Source organism: Chrysemys picta, chromosome 11 (genome assembly GCF_011386835.1).
Source record: "Chrysemys picta bellii isolate R12L10 chromosome 11, ASM1138683v2, whole genome shotgun sequence".
In the NCBI taxonomy this organism is placed as follows: Eukaryota; Metazoa; Chordata; order Testudines; family Emydidae; genus Chrysemys; species Chrysemys picta.
This window is the reverse complement of record NC_088801.1, coordinates 61985403-62003603: the sequence shown is the minus strand read 5'-3', so window position 1 is coordinate 62003603 and position 18201 is coordinate 61985403. Positions and strand designations below refer to the sequence as shown.

The window sequence follows — 18201 nt, the reverse complement described above, 5'->3', positions numbered from 1 at the left end:
GGTGGGCTCGGAGTTCATAGCCTAGCGACTTGCAGTACTGCTCTACCGAAGCCAGCATCGGGCCTGCTGGATAAGGGCATAAGGGACGTGAACGTGTGGACGGACAACCAGGTGGCCGCCCTACAAATGTCCTGGGTAGGCATGTGGGCTAAGAAAGCTGCCAAGGAATCTTGCACCCTGGTTGAATGGGAGGTTACGATCGCTGGAGGTGGCACCTTTGCCTGATCGTAACAGCAGCATATGCAGGCAGTGATCCAAGAAGAAATTCTTTGAGCAGACACTGGATATTCTTTCATCCTGTTGGCCACCATGACGAAAAATTGCATCAACTTGCGGAATGGCTTGGTCCTTTCACTGTAGAAGGCTAGCGTCCTCCTGACGTCTAAGCTCCTCCTTTGACTTATGCGGCTTGGAAAAAAAGACAGGTAAGTAAATGTCCTGGCCTGTATGAAACTGCGAGATCACCTGGGGCAGGAAAGCTGGGTGTGGCTGCAACTGTTCCTTGTCTTTATAGATGACCATATAGGGCGGTTCTGAGGTAAGTGCCCTAATCTCGGAGACCCAGCAGGCGGATGTTATCGCAACTAGGAACGCGACCTTCCAGAACAGGAGAAGGAAAAAACAGGAATCCAGAGGCTTGAAGGGGGGTCCCGTGAGCAGTCACAAGATTCAGGTCCCATGGCAGAACAGGGACCCTGACATGCGGGCAGAGGCACTCGAGGCCCTTGAGGAACCTGGCAGTCATGTCCTGGGCAAAAACCTACCCACCCTCGAGCAGCAGACAGAAGGCCGAAATAGTGGCCAATGGACCTTGATAGTGAAAGGGACAGGCCTTGGAGTTTGAGATGCAGAAGGTAATCCAGGATCAACCACAGTGAGGCTGCTCGGGCCAAATACCTTTATCCTGAAGAGGGACGGGGAAGGTGGGGGACGGCCATGAACTGCAGGGTGTAGCCTGAAGATATTATGTCGAGCACCCAATGGTCTGAGGTCAGCGGCGACCAGGCCAACCAGAAGGGGCGCAGGCAGTTGAGGAAATAGCAGGGGGGTGGTTCCTGGGAAGTGACTGGGGTGCCATCCTCAGGCGCATCCTTAAAACGTCCATTTCTGGCTTCCTTGGCCTCCGGAAGAACCAGGCTAGATAGAGGAATGGGAAGACGAAGGGTGATGCCGTTTAAATTCTTTGTCTCTGTCCTTCTTCCTGTAGGAGCTGGACCGACACCCCAGGACCTTGATGGAGGCAGAGGGGGACAGAACAGCTTTCTAGCCTGCAGAGTGGTGTGTAGACTCAGAAAAGAGCCCTGTTCCCTAAAACAGGAGGTCCTGAAGGGTAGTCTGCATCTCCTGGGACAGTCCAGAGGACTGTAACTAGGAGCTGCACCTCATGACCAACGCAGAAGCGACTACCCTGGCCACCAAGTCCGTAGTGTCCCAGGTCATCTGGAGGGCACCTCTTTGCCCTCTTCCACCAAGGAAGCAAATTCCTGGGCTTGGTCCTGTGGGAGGCCCTCCTTGAACTTGCTGATGGAGTCCCACAGGTTGAAGTTGTACCTGTCTATCAGGGCCTGATGGTTAGACACCCAAAATTGCAGTCTGGCTGTTGAATAAATTTTCCTGCCAAACAAGTCCAGCCTCTTGGTATCTTTATTTTTCGGTGTGCCACTCACCTGGCCCTGCCTGGCCCTTTCATTGACAGTGGATATGACCAGGGATCCCAATAGATTCCGTTGCCGGTGGTGCACTGCACGCCGACACCGAGTGTGGAGTCAGGTCGAGAGGGCTCCCAGGTAAGATGAAGCGCAGCCTCCGTGAGGAGGGCCCTCAAACAGATATCCTGCTCCTACTGCATTTGAAGGCAAACATTTTGCAGATCCTGCATTTATCCTTTCTGTGGGACTCCCCCAAACACTTTAAACAGCATTCGTGTGGGGTCACTAATGGGCATCGGTCAGCTGCATGATGAACATGGCTTAAAGGCTGGGGAATAGGGCATGCCCTGCTCTGAGGCGAAGTCCCAGCCAGGACTCTAACTCCTAAACTCCTACTCTAACACTTAACGTAAAGGTCTAGCTAAGTACCTATCAACTAACAACAAAGGAGACAGAACAACGGACTGTAAGAACCGCTATTGCTCTTGCGATGTAAGACAAGGCACTCTGACCAACCATCATGGGCGGTAGAAGAAACTGAGAGGGAATAGGGTCGGCAGCGCCTAATATACCAACTCATGAACGCGGCACTCAAGGAGGCGCTATAGCCAACCTACAGATACCACTAAGGCAAAAATCTCCGACAGCTGTGCACGCACACACACCTAGAATGGAATCAACATGAGCAAGCACTCGAAGAAGAATAATCCTTATTAATAGAAATGACTGCTGATGAGGAAGAAGATCCATAAAGCTACAACTAAAATCCAGAAAAATCTCTAATAGCCCAATGGAATTTGAATAAAGCCTTTAAGGGAAAAGAAGGTTCAGTGAAACCATTTAATCTTCACTGTAGTGTCCGATAGTCAACAGATGTCCTGGCAGTGGCTTCATCCTCTACGTGAAATTACCTTTGTTGGCCTGTTGAAAAGACAGGCACCGCCCCCTCTGAGTAAAAATTCTTTGTATTCTGCAATGCTGCATCTTGAAAATTTTCTGGAGTGGTAAACCCTAAAATGACAAAGAATCAATTGAGTAAATACCTCACTGAACCCAGTTACTAGAGATGAAAATTATAACCCTCCTTTGAGCTGCTCTAAATGTTTTTTTGCTACAAGAGAGGTATACAACAGTCAGAGCAATAACAGCAGTTCAGTGGGAGTCCTTCATGTTTTGAAAAACAAAACAAAAAAAATCAAGCATTTTAACACTGTTTTGTATTTTTTTTAATTACATTTCTCTCTTTACTATATGAATCCATAGCAAGGATGCAACAGTGTCCCTGTAATCTAGCTATCATGTTCCTTCTCACTAATAGTATCCAATGTGGTGGTACCATCTAGTTGGAGGCTGACTGATTTTTCACTTTAGCTCCTATTTGCATTGCATTCCAGATCTCTCTCATTTCTTGCTGATTGTTTAAGATAGCCTTCTCTGTTGAAGCTCAGTGACCCCGGATTAATTTTTAACACAAAAAGATATCTCCGCTCCAAAAAGCTGGTGTTCCTTTTGTCCAACATTCAACTCAAGGATCCAGGTGGAATCCTATTGGATATTTTTAGCTTCATTAACTAGGTGCTAGACAACTTCAAATTTGGGAGGAAGGATAGATGAGCCAGACAGAGCTCACATCGAAGTGACCAATGGCTGAGTAGTCAAAGCTGAAGAAACTACACTCACGCTGTAGTATAGTAGCTGTAGGATCTAGCACCTACAAGGCATGCTTAGGCTGAGACAGAAGAGTCTCTCTGGATCAAAAATGAGACGTTAGGCCCCAGTTTCACAAGCAGTTGATTAGAATAGGACAATAACAAAACCTGGCAGCTCCTGAGCTCCATTTTAGAAAAAAAGAATTAGGCAGGCCTGTTCCACCAAGGAGGAAACCCTGCTTATACTCAGATATGCTTCCCTCTCAGATTTTACTAATACTCACCAATCATTTAGCTAGAAATTGAAAAGAAAAAAAAAAAAACCTCCATCCTGAGAGCAAAACCATAGCTATTTGGTGCTGTTGCCACTATATATGTAAAAGGTGAGATCTGGTGCCAGTGCTGACTCAAAATGAAAAAAATAACAGTACAATTTCAAGAGTCAATAACAATATTTTAGAACATCCCCAGAACAAAGGTGTGCAAAAATAATGTTTTGAGTAAGAAATCCTATGTTGTAAAGTGAATATGAAGTGACAAACTAAAATTAAAGAAGAGCGTCCAGTTAAATTTATCTAAGATGTCTGTTACTTCAAGTGCTGGACTTCTGCTGTTTGCTGCATGGATAACATGAGCCTCTAGCTAAAAGAGAGGCCAAAGCAGAGTGCACAGTTTAGGGCTCACTCTATTTAAAATAGTATGGTAAGATACAAAGGGATTATTGTTTTTTAGAAAAACCATCATGACTTGGGTTGAAAAAGTGCCAATAAAATGTCCCAAGCCAACCCTAAACTTCAGGCATTATATTCCATTGTAGACATTTACCACTCACTGCATGCCATTTTTCACAGATGTAGGTGTAAGCTGGTAACTTTCTTCACCAGTCTGGGAATTATCAGCCACGCCCAAATCAGTCTTGAGCCCTTACATCCTGGCTTCATTTATCCAAACAACAAACTAATCTTCCAGCTGGGGCTTTCTACCTAGCTACAACTCCCAGGACTTCCCATCTACATCTAGAGTATCCCTTCCCTAGCAACTACTGCAGGAGACTGCAGCTTCTCTCTGTAGTTAGCCCCTTTCTCTATCAACCCCCTTTCCTGCAGCAATTTATAGGAAACTCCAGTTCCATTTTCAGCTGCATCTGATTAGTGAACAGGGATGACCGGCCCCAGGCCGCTGGCCCTTAAAGGGACAGACCACCCTATTATAGTACAGATATTAGCAATGGCCTCCTGGCAAAACTCCAGTTTGGATTATACATTCTGCTTACCTAAATTCCCACTGCAGTTTCAATTGGAAAAGTTATTTTCTTACTACTTATCCTAAACTATTGTGTAGTATTATTGTGTTCTGTTAAATACCTATTTTGTTCCATCCCAAAAGTGACTGCACTTCAGTAGTGGGTGCAGTGGTTCCTATATACAGTTTAAAATGTTTACAAAAATGTTGGCATCCTTTTGGTATGCAAGAGATATATGAAGGTAATTTTAACTACTGTCTGGAAAACTAATACAAACTGGACATATCAAAACAGTCAGTACAAATTCTCAGATTTTTTCTCTTCAGAAAATTTGGGTTGAAGTAGCTCAGCTATGAAATCTGGTTTTGCAACATTCAGTCTTTGTTCCCTTCCATTTTGTCATTCTACACAGCAGGTGTTAGTGCTGTAATATCTGCCTGTTCTCACATAGCTAGAGATTTGGTGTCTCTTCTCTTATAGGGAAACTGAGCAAGTGAAGTCTGAGCTGAAAGACCCATGAACTCCACTCTAAAAATATAAGCTAGAATCAAAACATCCCATGTTACAAGTCAATATTATCTTCCTTAATTTTTGTATGTTTGAGTTGTTCAGCACAAATGTTTGCTAATGTACTAGTTTTTCATCTAGTGCTGAAACAGGTTTATAATGCTCAACAAATAAATACTTATGTCACAATGTGCACTCTGATCTCATCTCCAAAGCCCTCAGTCACTGATTATTACAGCATACCCTGTTTCCTCCATGATGCAGCCACCCCAGGATTCTATGCAGTCACATTCTTCTCAGACAAAACCAAACATACAAAAGAAAGAAGGAAATTTGTTATAAATATACTGGCAGCAAAAATAAAACTTTTTATAAAAAGAAGGTTTTAATTAATATATATGGCGGTCAGATGGCTGTTTATCATAACAGAATCTAGCCTTAAAACTGGAATGTCCTTGTCCATATGATTTTTGTTCCATCTGCTTTGAATTATTATTAACAACATCCCAATCTATCAATCAACTTATGTTCACTGCATATAGAGCAGAAAGTGGTTGAATGAAAGGAGTTTATACTAGCTACATCATCTAAGTCAACAATGACTTATTTGTTAATTGATTAACATTACTCCTGTATTTTTAAAGTAAAAATGTCTTACAATCTGCAAGGCAAGAATTATATAGTGTGAACAAGAATCTGTTAAAAAGAAATACTGTATTCTGGATACCTCTGCAAACATTCAGTATTTCTGAATACAGAATAACCACATGTCATTTGGTAGAATTTGCTTCTTTTCTAGCCATATTATTTACATCTTGGTCAGTTTTCCATTGTTAGGCTATTGTATCTATCTGTTGGGTAATGCTACTAATGTTTGCATTTCTACCATCACTTTCAAAAATGATGTTGAGACTCTCTGCAAGACGTACCTAAAACAAGGATACAATTTCTTGATTATTTTTTTTTAAAGGAAAGAGTACTAACCCACCCCAACAATGAGAGGAAAGTTGCTCCTGATTAGATTCTACTGCTTTTTGAAGGATTTGATGACATCTCCACTACACAACATATATCAATAATTATCACACAACAGTACTGGAGACAGAATAGGAAATAACTGTGCTAAGTAAAAGGAAATAATGTATCTCAGATACATGGTATGGTAACTGCTAATTAATCGTGACCACATAATAGTGAAAGGAATACTGCTTTGACAAATATTTTGATGAGAGAAACTTGGACAAGCATGTCTGAGATACTCAAAATTGGGGCCTCATCCTGGACTCCTTTGGTCAAATTCAGAAGTGATACATAAGGTGATGGAAGTTAGATACTCAGAACCAAATCCAAAGCCCACTGAAGTCAATGGAAAAACTCCAAATGGAAAATGGAAGTCAATGGGCTTTGGATCAGGCTCCCCTAGAAGTACTTACACCCACTCTACTTATGTGCTATAGTGTTTCAGTTGGGCTAATTCACCTGCTGTGAAGCAGATGTAAAAAAGATGCGAGTTAAACTACCATCGTCCAACATTAATTTATATTTTCTTGCACCTTCTTGGAGTTTAAGTTAGACTCCTTTGCACATAGATTCCATGTGACTTAATTACATCTATTCTACTTAAGTTATAGGTAAGGGAGTCTGAGTGCAAGAGGAGCGGAGGCCTAAGTTAGCATAACAGGTTCTAAGTTACATCACTGTACACATCAATTATGAATTTGATCCCTTAACTCAGACAAAAGTGTCACTGAAGTCACTGAGAGTGATGACTGTAAAATGAGTGCAAAGCCAGGTCGTGATTTATTTGGCCTTGATTTGGCTAAACTCAAGTTTTGGTTCTTATTGTAATTCTCCAGCGTATAACAAAAGCAATTGCTGTATGTTATTTATAGTTATGTTGATGTACATTTGTATGTAACCACACACTTTACAAAAAGCTTGTATGTTCGGCAAAAGAGGAGGACAGAAGAAAGTCAATGCATAATGACAGTACATACTCGGTTTTCTGGTTGCTGGCTCCCACTGTATTCCCAGGTTCTGAGCCAAACTTTGTGATAATTCCTGTGCCATAGCCAATGGGAGGGCATACTGTTTTTAGAGGGGAGGATAACGTAAAGATAGTACACAGTTAGTTATTGCAAATTATATTGCAACACTTCATTCTGGTTTACTACTAATTCAGTACCATATACAGTAATTTTATCAAACCCATGTGTGACTGCATTCATACACCAAAGAAACAAAGGCCAGAGAAGCTGGTACCTGCCTTTAACAAGCAGTCAATCTGGTCCATTCAGTACAAATTTTTCAAAGCAAACTAATTAGCATGATATATATATTGGGCCAAATTCTTCTCCCAGTTATGCTGGTGGAACCCCACCATCGTCAATGGGGTTCCACTGGCTAACTAAGAGAAGAATTTATGTAGAGGGCAAAGGTTTTGGGCAGCATAACTAGATCCATGTCATTACAATGGATTTTCAACAGCATTGTTGCGTTTTTGGTAGTATTGTCAGAGGCTAAAACCAAGTGCCAAATATAAGGATTGGTGAATTCATAAGGAGGAAATTGTACATTTAAAACATTTTAATAGAAAGAGTTACCTCATTCACTCCAACTCCTCTGGTCACAGAACAAACCCCTCCAAAGTAACTCAAGCTGCTCCTCTTGTAGTGGAATGTCACATTCCTTAAGAAATAAATAAATTCATTAATTAAATAAATAAAATTAAATAAAATATACATAGGATGTTGAATGGGAAATTTAATGCAGTAAACTTGAATAGGACACCCATTCAGTCATCTAAAAGATCAAATTCCCACATAACAATATATGTTGTGAGTACTGGTATTCATTTAATATCTATTCATTTAGAGAAAAATTCTCAATGGTAACTGATTCACTTTTAAAATGGAACACATCAAAAGACTGAACTAGATGAAACTTGCAACAAGGAGACACTTATTTTGTAGATTTAGCCCCACCCTCAACCTGCAAACAAAAATCAGAAAGTGCAAATATATCAGATAATCTTAAAAGAAAAAATGATGCCATTTTCATGAGAAGACAAAAACTGTGAAAATGTTCGTTTATTGTAAGTTGTCAAGAAGGAATTTCTACAGTAAAATATATGTAATCAGTTTAGCACATCTCCATTGTGATGTTCTTAAACTAAAATCATGATACTAATCCCTTATATTTTACCTTGACTCATTTTATTTCAACCTATTTAAAAATTGTATAGAATTCAGTACTTTTCCTGTAGATGTATTCTGCCATTTTTAATCTAGGCCTACATCCACCTCATGTAATCAGTTTTTTGCTACATAACAAATGCTACTGTACCATGTAATGACATTCTCTAAATAGATTGTTTTTTTGTAGAGTGACTAATGCCCCATAGAAATAAACTGTATGATTTTATAAAGAATCTTACAACTATTATGGATAATAATGGATCCACACCTCCAAGGGGCTCTGAGCTTCTGCGGGGGAATTTCTTACCCTGAGTTCTTGTTAAAAAAAAACCAAAACAATGACATTCCAGCCACAGAGGAGGAACTCTGAAGGCCAGGACCTTATGGCATTTGGGTTCTGAGGAACGTTATGCACAGTCCTTAGCTGATGTCTCAACAGATTTCTTCTCCAAATGACTGAAAGGAAGCTAGGATGCAACAGAAAGGGCTGTGCAACCTGAAGACAGCTACCCAACTGACAGCTCTACAAACAGTGACAAGTGAAAGGGACCCAATGGCCTGGAAAACTTCACCCACACAATAATCAATTTAGATGAAGAACGAGAGAGCCTCCCCTCACCACCACCACCAAATAAAGCCATAGTATCCATTGCTGGACCTTTCTTTCTCTTCCCCACCCCTGGCATAACCATGATCCTAAGATTAGAAGGCTAGATTCTGAAGCACATTTCTACATTTTGGAGACGATCTTGCAGCAGCCAGATTGTGGAATCTTGAGAACCTTAATCAAAGTAAGTTACGGTTACAACACTGGATGCTAGATGTACTAGATCTTGCTAATCCAAACAGGAATGTTAAATTTTGTATCATGAAGCATCTATGAATTGGATTAGTACTTGGACAGATGACCCTTCGAATATACTTCATTTTCCAGGTTTGCTGACTATCTAATAACAATAACTACTCATAATGGATTTATTTGTAAATAAGCTTTATTTTGAATGATTTTATATACAGTACAGAACTTGATGCCTTGACTTGAAGCATAATGATAATGCTCTACAATACTATATTAGAGACCTGGGCATGATTTATTTTCCTGTTATCTTGCTCAATTGACTTCAACAGTAAAAAAAAAAAAAAAATCAAGCAGCCTGCTGCCACACTGCCATGAGTTGGGATCAGAAGTCACAAGCTAAGGCCAGGCCTAGTTCATTCTTGGATAGACTTCAAAAGGAAAAATGAATCTGAAAAATACGGTATCTTCTGTGCACCAGACTGCAGCCATTATTTCATCTCCTATGAAACCTCATCCTTCAATTCCAATTACACTGCTACCATCAGTTTTTCTATTATATTTCACATTTAATTGTCTTTTAAGGGATATTATATAAACACAGATTAATGTAATTTGGAAGTTCAATTGCACATGTGTCAGTAAATTCAGATGAGAGTCTCACAGGACCCCTAACCCAACCCTCTTTTGTGTACAATACTTTACAATTTGAAGTGTCTTTATTTCATGACCCCACAGAATTAAAACATACAATATATTAATTCAGCAAGTGACAGTATAATATTTAGAAAGGATGCAATTTCTTTTATAAGTCCATGTAAATAACATTTTGTACAATTACAAATCTTACAAAATCATTCCATGAAGATTCTGTTGTAATACATAAATAGAAGGAGGCAGAGTTATGGAAACTGTGAAACTCTAATAGCTCTGGCTTAATGTTCTATTAAGTTGTTTTTCGTATCACTGTAAATGTTGTAAGTAGGGTTGCCAACCCTCCAGGATTGTCCTGGAGTCGCCAGGAATTAAAGATTAATCTTTAATTAAAGATTATGTCATGTGATGAAACCTCCAGGAATACATCCAACCAAAATTGGCAACTCTCAAATCATTTTATAAGGAAGAGCAAAATCATTGAAGCAAAGGTGGGACATTGAACTACGATGATAAATATTACAAGAGTAATTCTATCCTTAAGATAAAACTCTTGAAACTGAGCTGCACAGCCTCTAATTATAAAAAATGCACACGAAAATGCTTCATAAATAGGAGATTGTTATGAATAATTATGTCATAGATGAAAAACAGATTAGTGTCCGCCTTGTTGCAGTGAATACAGTAAATCAACACAAAAAAACAATGGAAATCATGGTATAGAACCATATTCCACTACCAGCAAGATTTTTTTCACATGAATAAAAAAGCCACAATCCTGTAGTCCTTGCACACACAACACTCCCATTAAGGGTGGCCAGGTGCCCGGTTTTCGACCGAAAAGTCTGGTCGAAAAGGGGACATGAGTGTCCAGTCAGATCTACTGACCGGACACACAAAATCCAGTTACTGCGGGTGGGGGAGGCACTGGATCATCATCCGTGCCAGCCCCTACTCAGCCAGGGGCGCCTCCTACCTGCGTCAGGTGGCTGCAGCTCTCAGCCCCGCAGGTTAGTCCCTCCTGACCTGGGGGGGAGGGGAAATGCAGCGAGTGACGGGGGAAGGGAGAAAGAGGAGAGGATGGGGCGGGACCTCGAGGGGAAGGGACAGGCAGGGGCAGGGCCTCGTGGGAAGAGGCAGGTCAGGAGAGGAGGTTCCAGCACTCCTGCTGGACTGTCCATTTTTTAAATATTACCAAGTTGGCAACTCTAACTCCCATTTAAGTCAAAGAAGATAGGATGTACAATTGTTGCAGGACTGTGCCCTAGTAGACTATCCCTCCTTGGCACAAAAATTAAGTATACAAGAGTTGTGCATAGGGAAAATCCTTAAAAGCCTTTGGTTATATCTATGTCCATACTTGCAACAAATGTAATGGTTCCACAGTCAATGTAAAACTAAAAATAAAGGGGTAAATCTACACACCACCAACCAGACCAATTATCTTGGCTGGATGCTAGGGAGAACAGTGAGTAAGGAGGAAGAATTCACACCATCCCTGCCCAGACTGTAGAGTGGCAGAAAAACCCATTGGAAGCTACTGGCTGGAATAGCTTCTGCACCCCTAGCATTTGCCTTCAACTGATGAGGATAAAATTGAGGACCTGCATACGGACAGATCCCCTACCCTGTCCCCTACAGACTGTTGTACCAGAGAGTCCCTGCATAGCTAGGTTCTGAACTGCATAATGGATGTGCAACCCTATGACACCCCCCCAAACCTACTTCCCCCCACTCCCAGATATGGGCAGCAAAAACATTGTAGTTTTCTTGCCAGAGGCCTCTCTGTGCCCACAGACATGTAGGTAGGATTTGCCCCAAAATGCATAGCTTCTCAGGCCAAATTCATTTCTGGTTTAAGCATGTGCAACTCCATGAGTTCCCATGATTGATTTCAGTGCAGCCATAGGGGTGAGTAAAATATGGCACTGGAACATTCCGGTAGAGGACACCCTCAGTTCTGCCCTCTCCTGCTACTCACTGGAAGGAGGATGGTATATTGCAGAGCTGGTTGACGTCCCAAACCTCCTCAAGGGCACGCTAATAGTCATGTTTACTCAATCCTGTAGCTGCACTGAGTTCAGCCATAGGAGTATAGCAGCACCATCCCGGACCCTCAAGAATGTCTTTGAGGTCTGCTGGCCCCACCATGGGAACCTCTATGTAAGATAATCTAATATACAATATAAAAACTATCACATGGTCATCAATAGAAAAACATTCAGGAGACTAGCGGGCTCTGTTCCCTGATAAATAAGCTGCATATACAAATACTTTTTTTTTAAGATAGCAAACTATAAAATCAAACATCTACTCTAATCAAAGATCTAATCAGATCTCATTAAAGATATGGCTAGAGCACACTATGGTAAATGTCTGGGCTCTATTTACAAGTAAATAATAGTTGTATAGGCTTCAAAATTTCATAATACACGTTGGTATGCCTGTAATATACCTTGTTGCACACTGTGGACAGGACTATTACTAGATTAAAATACCAGAAACTGGCAAATATAGTCAAAGGTTGGTTGATGTGCAGGCAGAGAAGAAGAGAGAGAGAGGTAGATTGGCAGACAAGCATACATTCTACATGCGTAAAAACTAATGGATTAAACCATCATCTAATAGTACATACGAGAGCAGGTGTACAGCATCAGTATGTTGTTTGATGTAGTACTGTCGATATTTGGAGAAGTCATGAAGCATCTGCAGAGGGTCAGGGCGAATATTAATACGATCCCTGTCTGTCCAGGTTTCCACAGCAACCAAAACCACCCTGGTGTTCAGCTGTTCCTTGTATATCTGGGGACAGAGACAGGACAGACACAGGAGTAGAACACTGGGTCAGACATGCACAGTTAGCCAGTCAGAGTCAGCAGAAGGACAAGGAGGATAAAGAAAGAGGGAAACATGGGGAAATAGTTAGCTGATATGCCTAAAAATCTATAATCTGCTAAGCTTATTTTATTCAATTTACTATTCTAGAGGACAAAATCTAGTTTCCAAATTCCAATTTTGACCTCCTATTTTTCCCCTTTACTGTTTCTCATGTCTGATCAAGTAACTGATCACTACACAGGAATATCTTACATTTCCCCATACAAATTTCCTGAAGATACACTGATTGATCTCAAGTACTGTTTTCTCCAAAACAGTTCTACAAAAGCTTTTTAATTCACATATACAGTTTGATTCTCATTTACACTAAGACCACTTCACTCCCACTTTAATTCCTCTTCGCACTGCGAGCGTGGTATAAACCTTATTTACACCCATTTTAAGGGCCACCTTGTCCTATCAGAGCAGGGTAAATGGGTATAAGTACAAATGAGAATCAGGCCCTAAACATTTATTAACATAACTTTAAGATATAAGTAATCTTTGGTCACAAAGGGTTATTTCCATGATAGAATAAACGTTCTATATAATTCAGAGTTTAATGTACTACGTTTTCTATAACATATTCAAGACTTGCAAGTTTGCAAAGGACCTTATATTCCTCATTCGTCTTTGTTTGTCTGCAATTAGAAAGCATGGCCAAGGTGACACATGAAGAGGACTCACTACCCAGATAGAATCAGCAATGTTTTAAGCAATTAATTTTTAATTCATATGGCATACAAACAGTTACTAAAGAGACACCATATTTTTTTACAAATACACTTTTTAATTTTTTTATCAAATTATGACTAGAATGTCCAATATAATGTATAACTAGCCTGCCTACTGAAATATGATGGGTGCATCCACTGAATAAATCAACAATCACATTAGCCCTTTTATTAGAACATCAGCCAGTTTATGCCTAAAAGGAGTCAGCAGGCAACACACAGGTTGGAAAACAGGCAGTGAGCACAGGGACAGGAGAGATCAACCAGACAAGTTTAATTTTATCCAGAAAAGATTTGAAAGAAGGAATTGCATATCAAGAAAAGTCTTGTGATAATGTGTTCTTTCTAAAGGAGTCAAGCTGAGAGTATGTGTAATCCATTGTTTGTGAGAGGGTGATTTATTGATTGCCAAAAGCAATATCATGAGATTATGGAAATCCAATAAGGCCAGATGAATAAAATCTTAGTTGATGTTTGATGGCTGGGAGTTACTCTATTTCCTGAAGCAGACAGATATTGTGAGTAGGTGGAGAGGGGGCATGATACTCTCAAAGTGCCAGTAACCAGTAACACTTCAGCAAGAAACACAGCCATGCCCCCTGGATCCATAGGGGGAATGCAAGGAGGAAACTGTCTGCTACATTTCAGGTTCCTTTTAAAATAAATGGAGACACCACACTACAGGCCCTTCATGAAAGGAAAAAAGTGGACAGAGTCTGAATGTTTATGCACCCAGCAGTCGGTGTACACTCTTGCTAAAACCCACTGTGTAAATTATTCCTGCATTGATCAGTGCTAATTTGTAAGGGTGGGAGTGTGTGCATGGCCACTGGCAGCCAAAATAAGGACACAATAGCATTGTTTACTGCAGAATTTGGTCAAATATTTCTTAAGATACATTCACTGACTTCCCAGACTAAAAAATCATTATTCTGAAATTAACTACAAGCAAAAAGGGAGAAAACCAAGAGAATTTATAAAAACAGAACGTGATGAGAGATCAAATTAGTTCTATCAAGCACTGTAAAAATACCAAGGGGAAAAAAAGACCAGAAAATTTTAAGAAAATATAGAGTCTGTGTCTTTTTAGAACTCATCCTACTGAAAATGTATTATAGTACAATATATTTTAGACATATTTAAGCTAGTCATACCCTGCTTGTTCAATCAGAGCCCATATTGAGGTGACATGGATGTTTTGGAAGGGTTCTTCATCAGCAGGAGTTCCCAGAGGCATTCTAGCTGATTTACCAGAATTCCAATGAAAGCTAGGGGGAGTCAATGCCAGTGCAAGGGCTGCAGCAACCTTTAGCATGATGCAGAATGAGCTTTCCCTACGTCAGCTTAATTCTACTGCCCAGTGTGGAAGAGGATGGAGGAACGCTGGTCCTAATTATCCCTGTGTTTGGGAAATCTAACAATGCCAGTAGGCGCTCAGTCCTTGACATCAGAAGATGACATTCATCTATGGTGCACAGGGCCAGCAAAACGTCCTTCCTCCATATCACTTAAGACCAGTATTAGGGTTTAGCGGCGGAGTAACAGAGCAAGTGGTTACACAAGGATCTCTATGCACGCCTGCATGCTGAAAAAATAATCTTTGTACCATCCTATACAAGCTGGCACAAATGGCTATCCTGAGGGTGGGCTGGAGTCAGGCTAAAAAAGGGGTATCTCCGTTGGCGCCAACATCCTTCACAAGTAACTCTCACATAGGCACAGAGCTAGCTACAATGTTAACCTGGAAGGAATTCTGAGATTTTCTTGGGTTGAACTGTATTTGCCTCTGTCCTTTGTTTTCCTATCTACTCACTACTGCATATTTAATCTTTCTGTACCTCTTGTTTGGGGATGTGTAATATAATAATGCAGAAATAGTCCCTATTTTCAAATGATTGCTCAGATAGGACTCTCTCTGAAACTATAGGCTGTTTCACATTATTACTGAAAAACATTCCAAGGCACTTCAATATTTTTATGCATTATATTTGTATTCACTTAAAAACTATGCAATGTACTTCATGACATTTTATGTACAATATATTAAACAATTAAAGAAAAAGATTAGGTGGTATTTCCTCCACGCTATACTGGACTGAACTGCACCACACAATACCACTAATTTCAGTGGAGTTTCAAGGAAAGAAGAGTCTGACTCAGAGTCTTGCTAACAATTGTATTCATAGCTTTATTTACCAACCTCAAAGAACTGAATTAACTGGTGGGAAAAATACAAGAGGAAATATAAAGTGCACAAAACAATCCTAACATATATGCCACAAGTATGATTCATCACATTTCTTTACTGTAAATAAATTATAGCTGAATGTGTTGGGATATATATATTTATCAATCTACATTGTGATTCATATATCCAGGTAATATGTTATAGGTCATTGAGGCCTGGTATGAATGACACGTGCTTGACATGAATATGTGCATTGCAAGTTGGCAACAGAAGCAAGAACTTAAGGTCAAGGACTATTAGAACTATTTGTGCAAAAACAAATAGTGCAAAAACCTGCTCTTGTTATGTTCTGAGAAAAATACGGAAAATCAGCAGAAAAAGAAACAACACCAGCTAGACTGATATAAAATTGTATAAGAATTGGAGGAAATGGCACACCTTGGCTCATGGCAGCCCACCCAGGATTGTCTCTTTGTAATTGTGTGGGAAGAAGGCCTAGTAAACAAGGCAAAGAACTGATGAAGCGACGGAATGGACTATAAATGGTTGCCTATAATTTCTGCAAATTGGAGTTGTTTATTGATCCAGAGTCCCATGTGGATGTAGAAGTGGTTTTTGCTGGCTCCCCACATCTTCTGATCGGAAGGAATCTTGACTGGCCATCGGGACCATTCTGACCTTTGGACTCTGGTATAGTATGTTTGGGGTGTGAATGTGTAGTGAGTAAGGTTTGTTTTGTAATCAATAAAGAGCATTTAGAGTATTATATACCACTACTGTGTCCACTATCTGACTGCTCCCCATCCCGTACGGAGACCTCTACTGCGGGTCTAACATGCGGTGGAGAATGCGGAGGGGGGAGAGATATTAAGAAGTGCCGGATTTCGAGACGGGTTCTTACAGTGTTGGGGGAGTCCTTATTTAAGACTAATAAAGGTGACTCCTTATTTGTGAGAAATGTGTGAGAAAAAAAACATGTGGGGAAATACCACGTGGTGTTATTGTAATAATGTTTAAAACACTGTTTAAGAAGAGAAATAAAGGGGTGGAAGAGGCAACCCAGTGGACTAAAGTTAAAATCCCTTCTGTTAGAGAAGGAGATTATTACATTTGGGACATGCCCTTGGATGGAAGATGCAGTGGAACCAGATGTAATATTTGATATCTTAGAAAACATGTTTGAGAAATATGTACGACTGTACAAACCTAATGCCAGTAAAAAGCAAATAGCATGGTATCGGGCTGTTGTTGCAAGCTGTAAAAAAGGCAATTGCATGTAAGGGGGAAGTCTGTGCAGAGTTACAAACATTACAAGAGAATTTTAAAACTTGCCAGGAAAATTTGGAATGGGAAGTGAGGCAGGCACAGATAATCCAAACTCAATTAGAACAAATGGGGAAACAAAATAGGGAATTGGAGAACGGAATGATGGATTGGGAAAAGATTAAAGCAGACAAAGATAAATTAGGCCATCAAGTGATAGGAATGAAATAGTTAATTCGAGATTTGACTAAGGAAAAGGAAGAGGAGATCACAAGCGTTTCTCACAGTTGGTGCCAGAAAACTATAGCAGCATTGAAATAGCAAGTGAAAATACAGGAGCTGCAAGTTGCGGCTGTGTGTCAAAAAGAGATAGATTTGGATTCCAATGATATTTGGTATGGAGAGGATCTGAGAGGGGGTCAAGAGAAAAGGGAATTTGACCAACCTCAAGATGGGCTTTATACTGAGTTGAGGGAAGAAATAAGAAACTGTCCGGGAGAGCCTAAGCCAGAAAAGTCTGAAGCAGTGATAGAATGGAGATCAACCATTAAGGATGCAGCGGGGGAGATACAGTCAGAGGAGACACAAATAATTTGTGCAAGTTCATCAGACTTCAGGTGATGGTAAAGTCATTAGGCCCAGTGAATATGAAAAATTTAGCTACATGGCTAGTACAGTGGGCAGGATTAGGAGGAACAGAGAATTTAAATATGAGTGAATCTTATAGGTTAATCAGGGCAGCTACTACTGGAGAGATTAGACAGGAAGTAGATCAAGTGAAAAATGCTTTGGACAGGCAGCCAGAAGCACACCAACTGATACCACGATTTATTATGCTGTTAGGAAAAGAGAGACGTCAAAGACCCATGAAGGTGTTAACCAGTGCAGATTACATGAAGCCTGGAGATTCACCAAGGGATTACCTGTTAAGGAGAATAACATTGGGATTACTGACTGGAGAAATACAACCGGTGACTAATCCCAGGGCGGAGGTCACCAGACATGTCAGAATCGATTCTTTGATAGCAGTTGATTTGAATCGGAGGGAATTTTGGAATTATGTGTTTGAAGGATTGGACAGAAAAGTATTAGAGATGTCTACTAATTTGGTGAACCAAACTGCCCAGGATGAGGGGTTAACTGTTATGGATTCACTGGAGCACTGGATAGTATGCCAACAAATGATGACAGGGGGAAGCCAGATAGAAGAATTGAAACCTAGAGTACCTTTTGTTGAAGCAATAACATATTCAAATGAGAGTGCTTATAGATCAGGATACTGTGAGAGAGGAAAAGACCGCAATAGAGGACAAAACACCCCACCCCAAGGAGGTAGAGGGTGGAATAATCAAAATGAGCTCCAGAAGGGAGTAGATGTGATTTGGAATATCGCTTGGAGGTATTTGAAATTGAGGGGAGTAGATATGGATAAGTGGAATGGGAG

At 40.5% G+C, this 18201-nt stretch overlaps 1 protein-coding gene across 13 annotated transcripts in view; it reads right to left on the bottom strand.

Moving 5' to 3' along the window:
- Positions 1 to 18201, bottom strand: part of ADAM23 (ADAM metallopeptidase domain 23) — a 194049-nt gene that overhangs the window by 60979 nt on the left and 114869 nt on the right. For all 13 annotated transcript variants that reach the window (XR_509333.4, XR_006176707.2, XR_010591646.1 and 10 more), the window contains exons 11-15: positions 12331 to 12497; positions 7652 to 7736; positions 7046 to 7136; positions 5292 to 5340; positions 2561 to 2660 (exon numbers count right to left, since the gene is read on the bottom strand). Coding sequence is in view for 9 of the 13 variants with exons in the window: in XM_008172506.4 (XP_008170728.2) it covers positions 2561 to 2660; positions 5292 to 5340; positions 7046 to 7136; positions 7652 to 7736; positions 12331 to 12497 (492 nt within the window). In the remaining 4 variants the exon portion in view is untranslated. The remainder of the gene's footprint in view (positions 1 to 2560; positions 2661 to 5291; positions 5341 to 7045; positions 7137 to 7651; positions 7737 to 12330; positions 12498 to 18201) is intronic.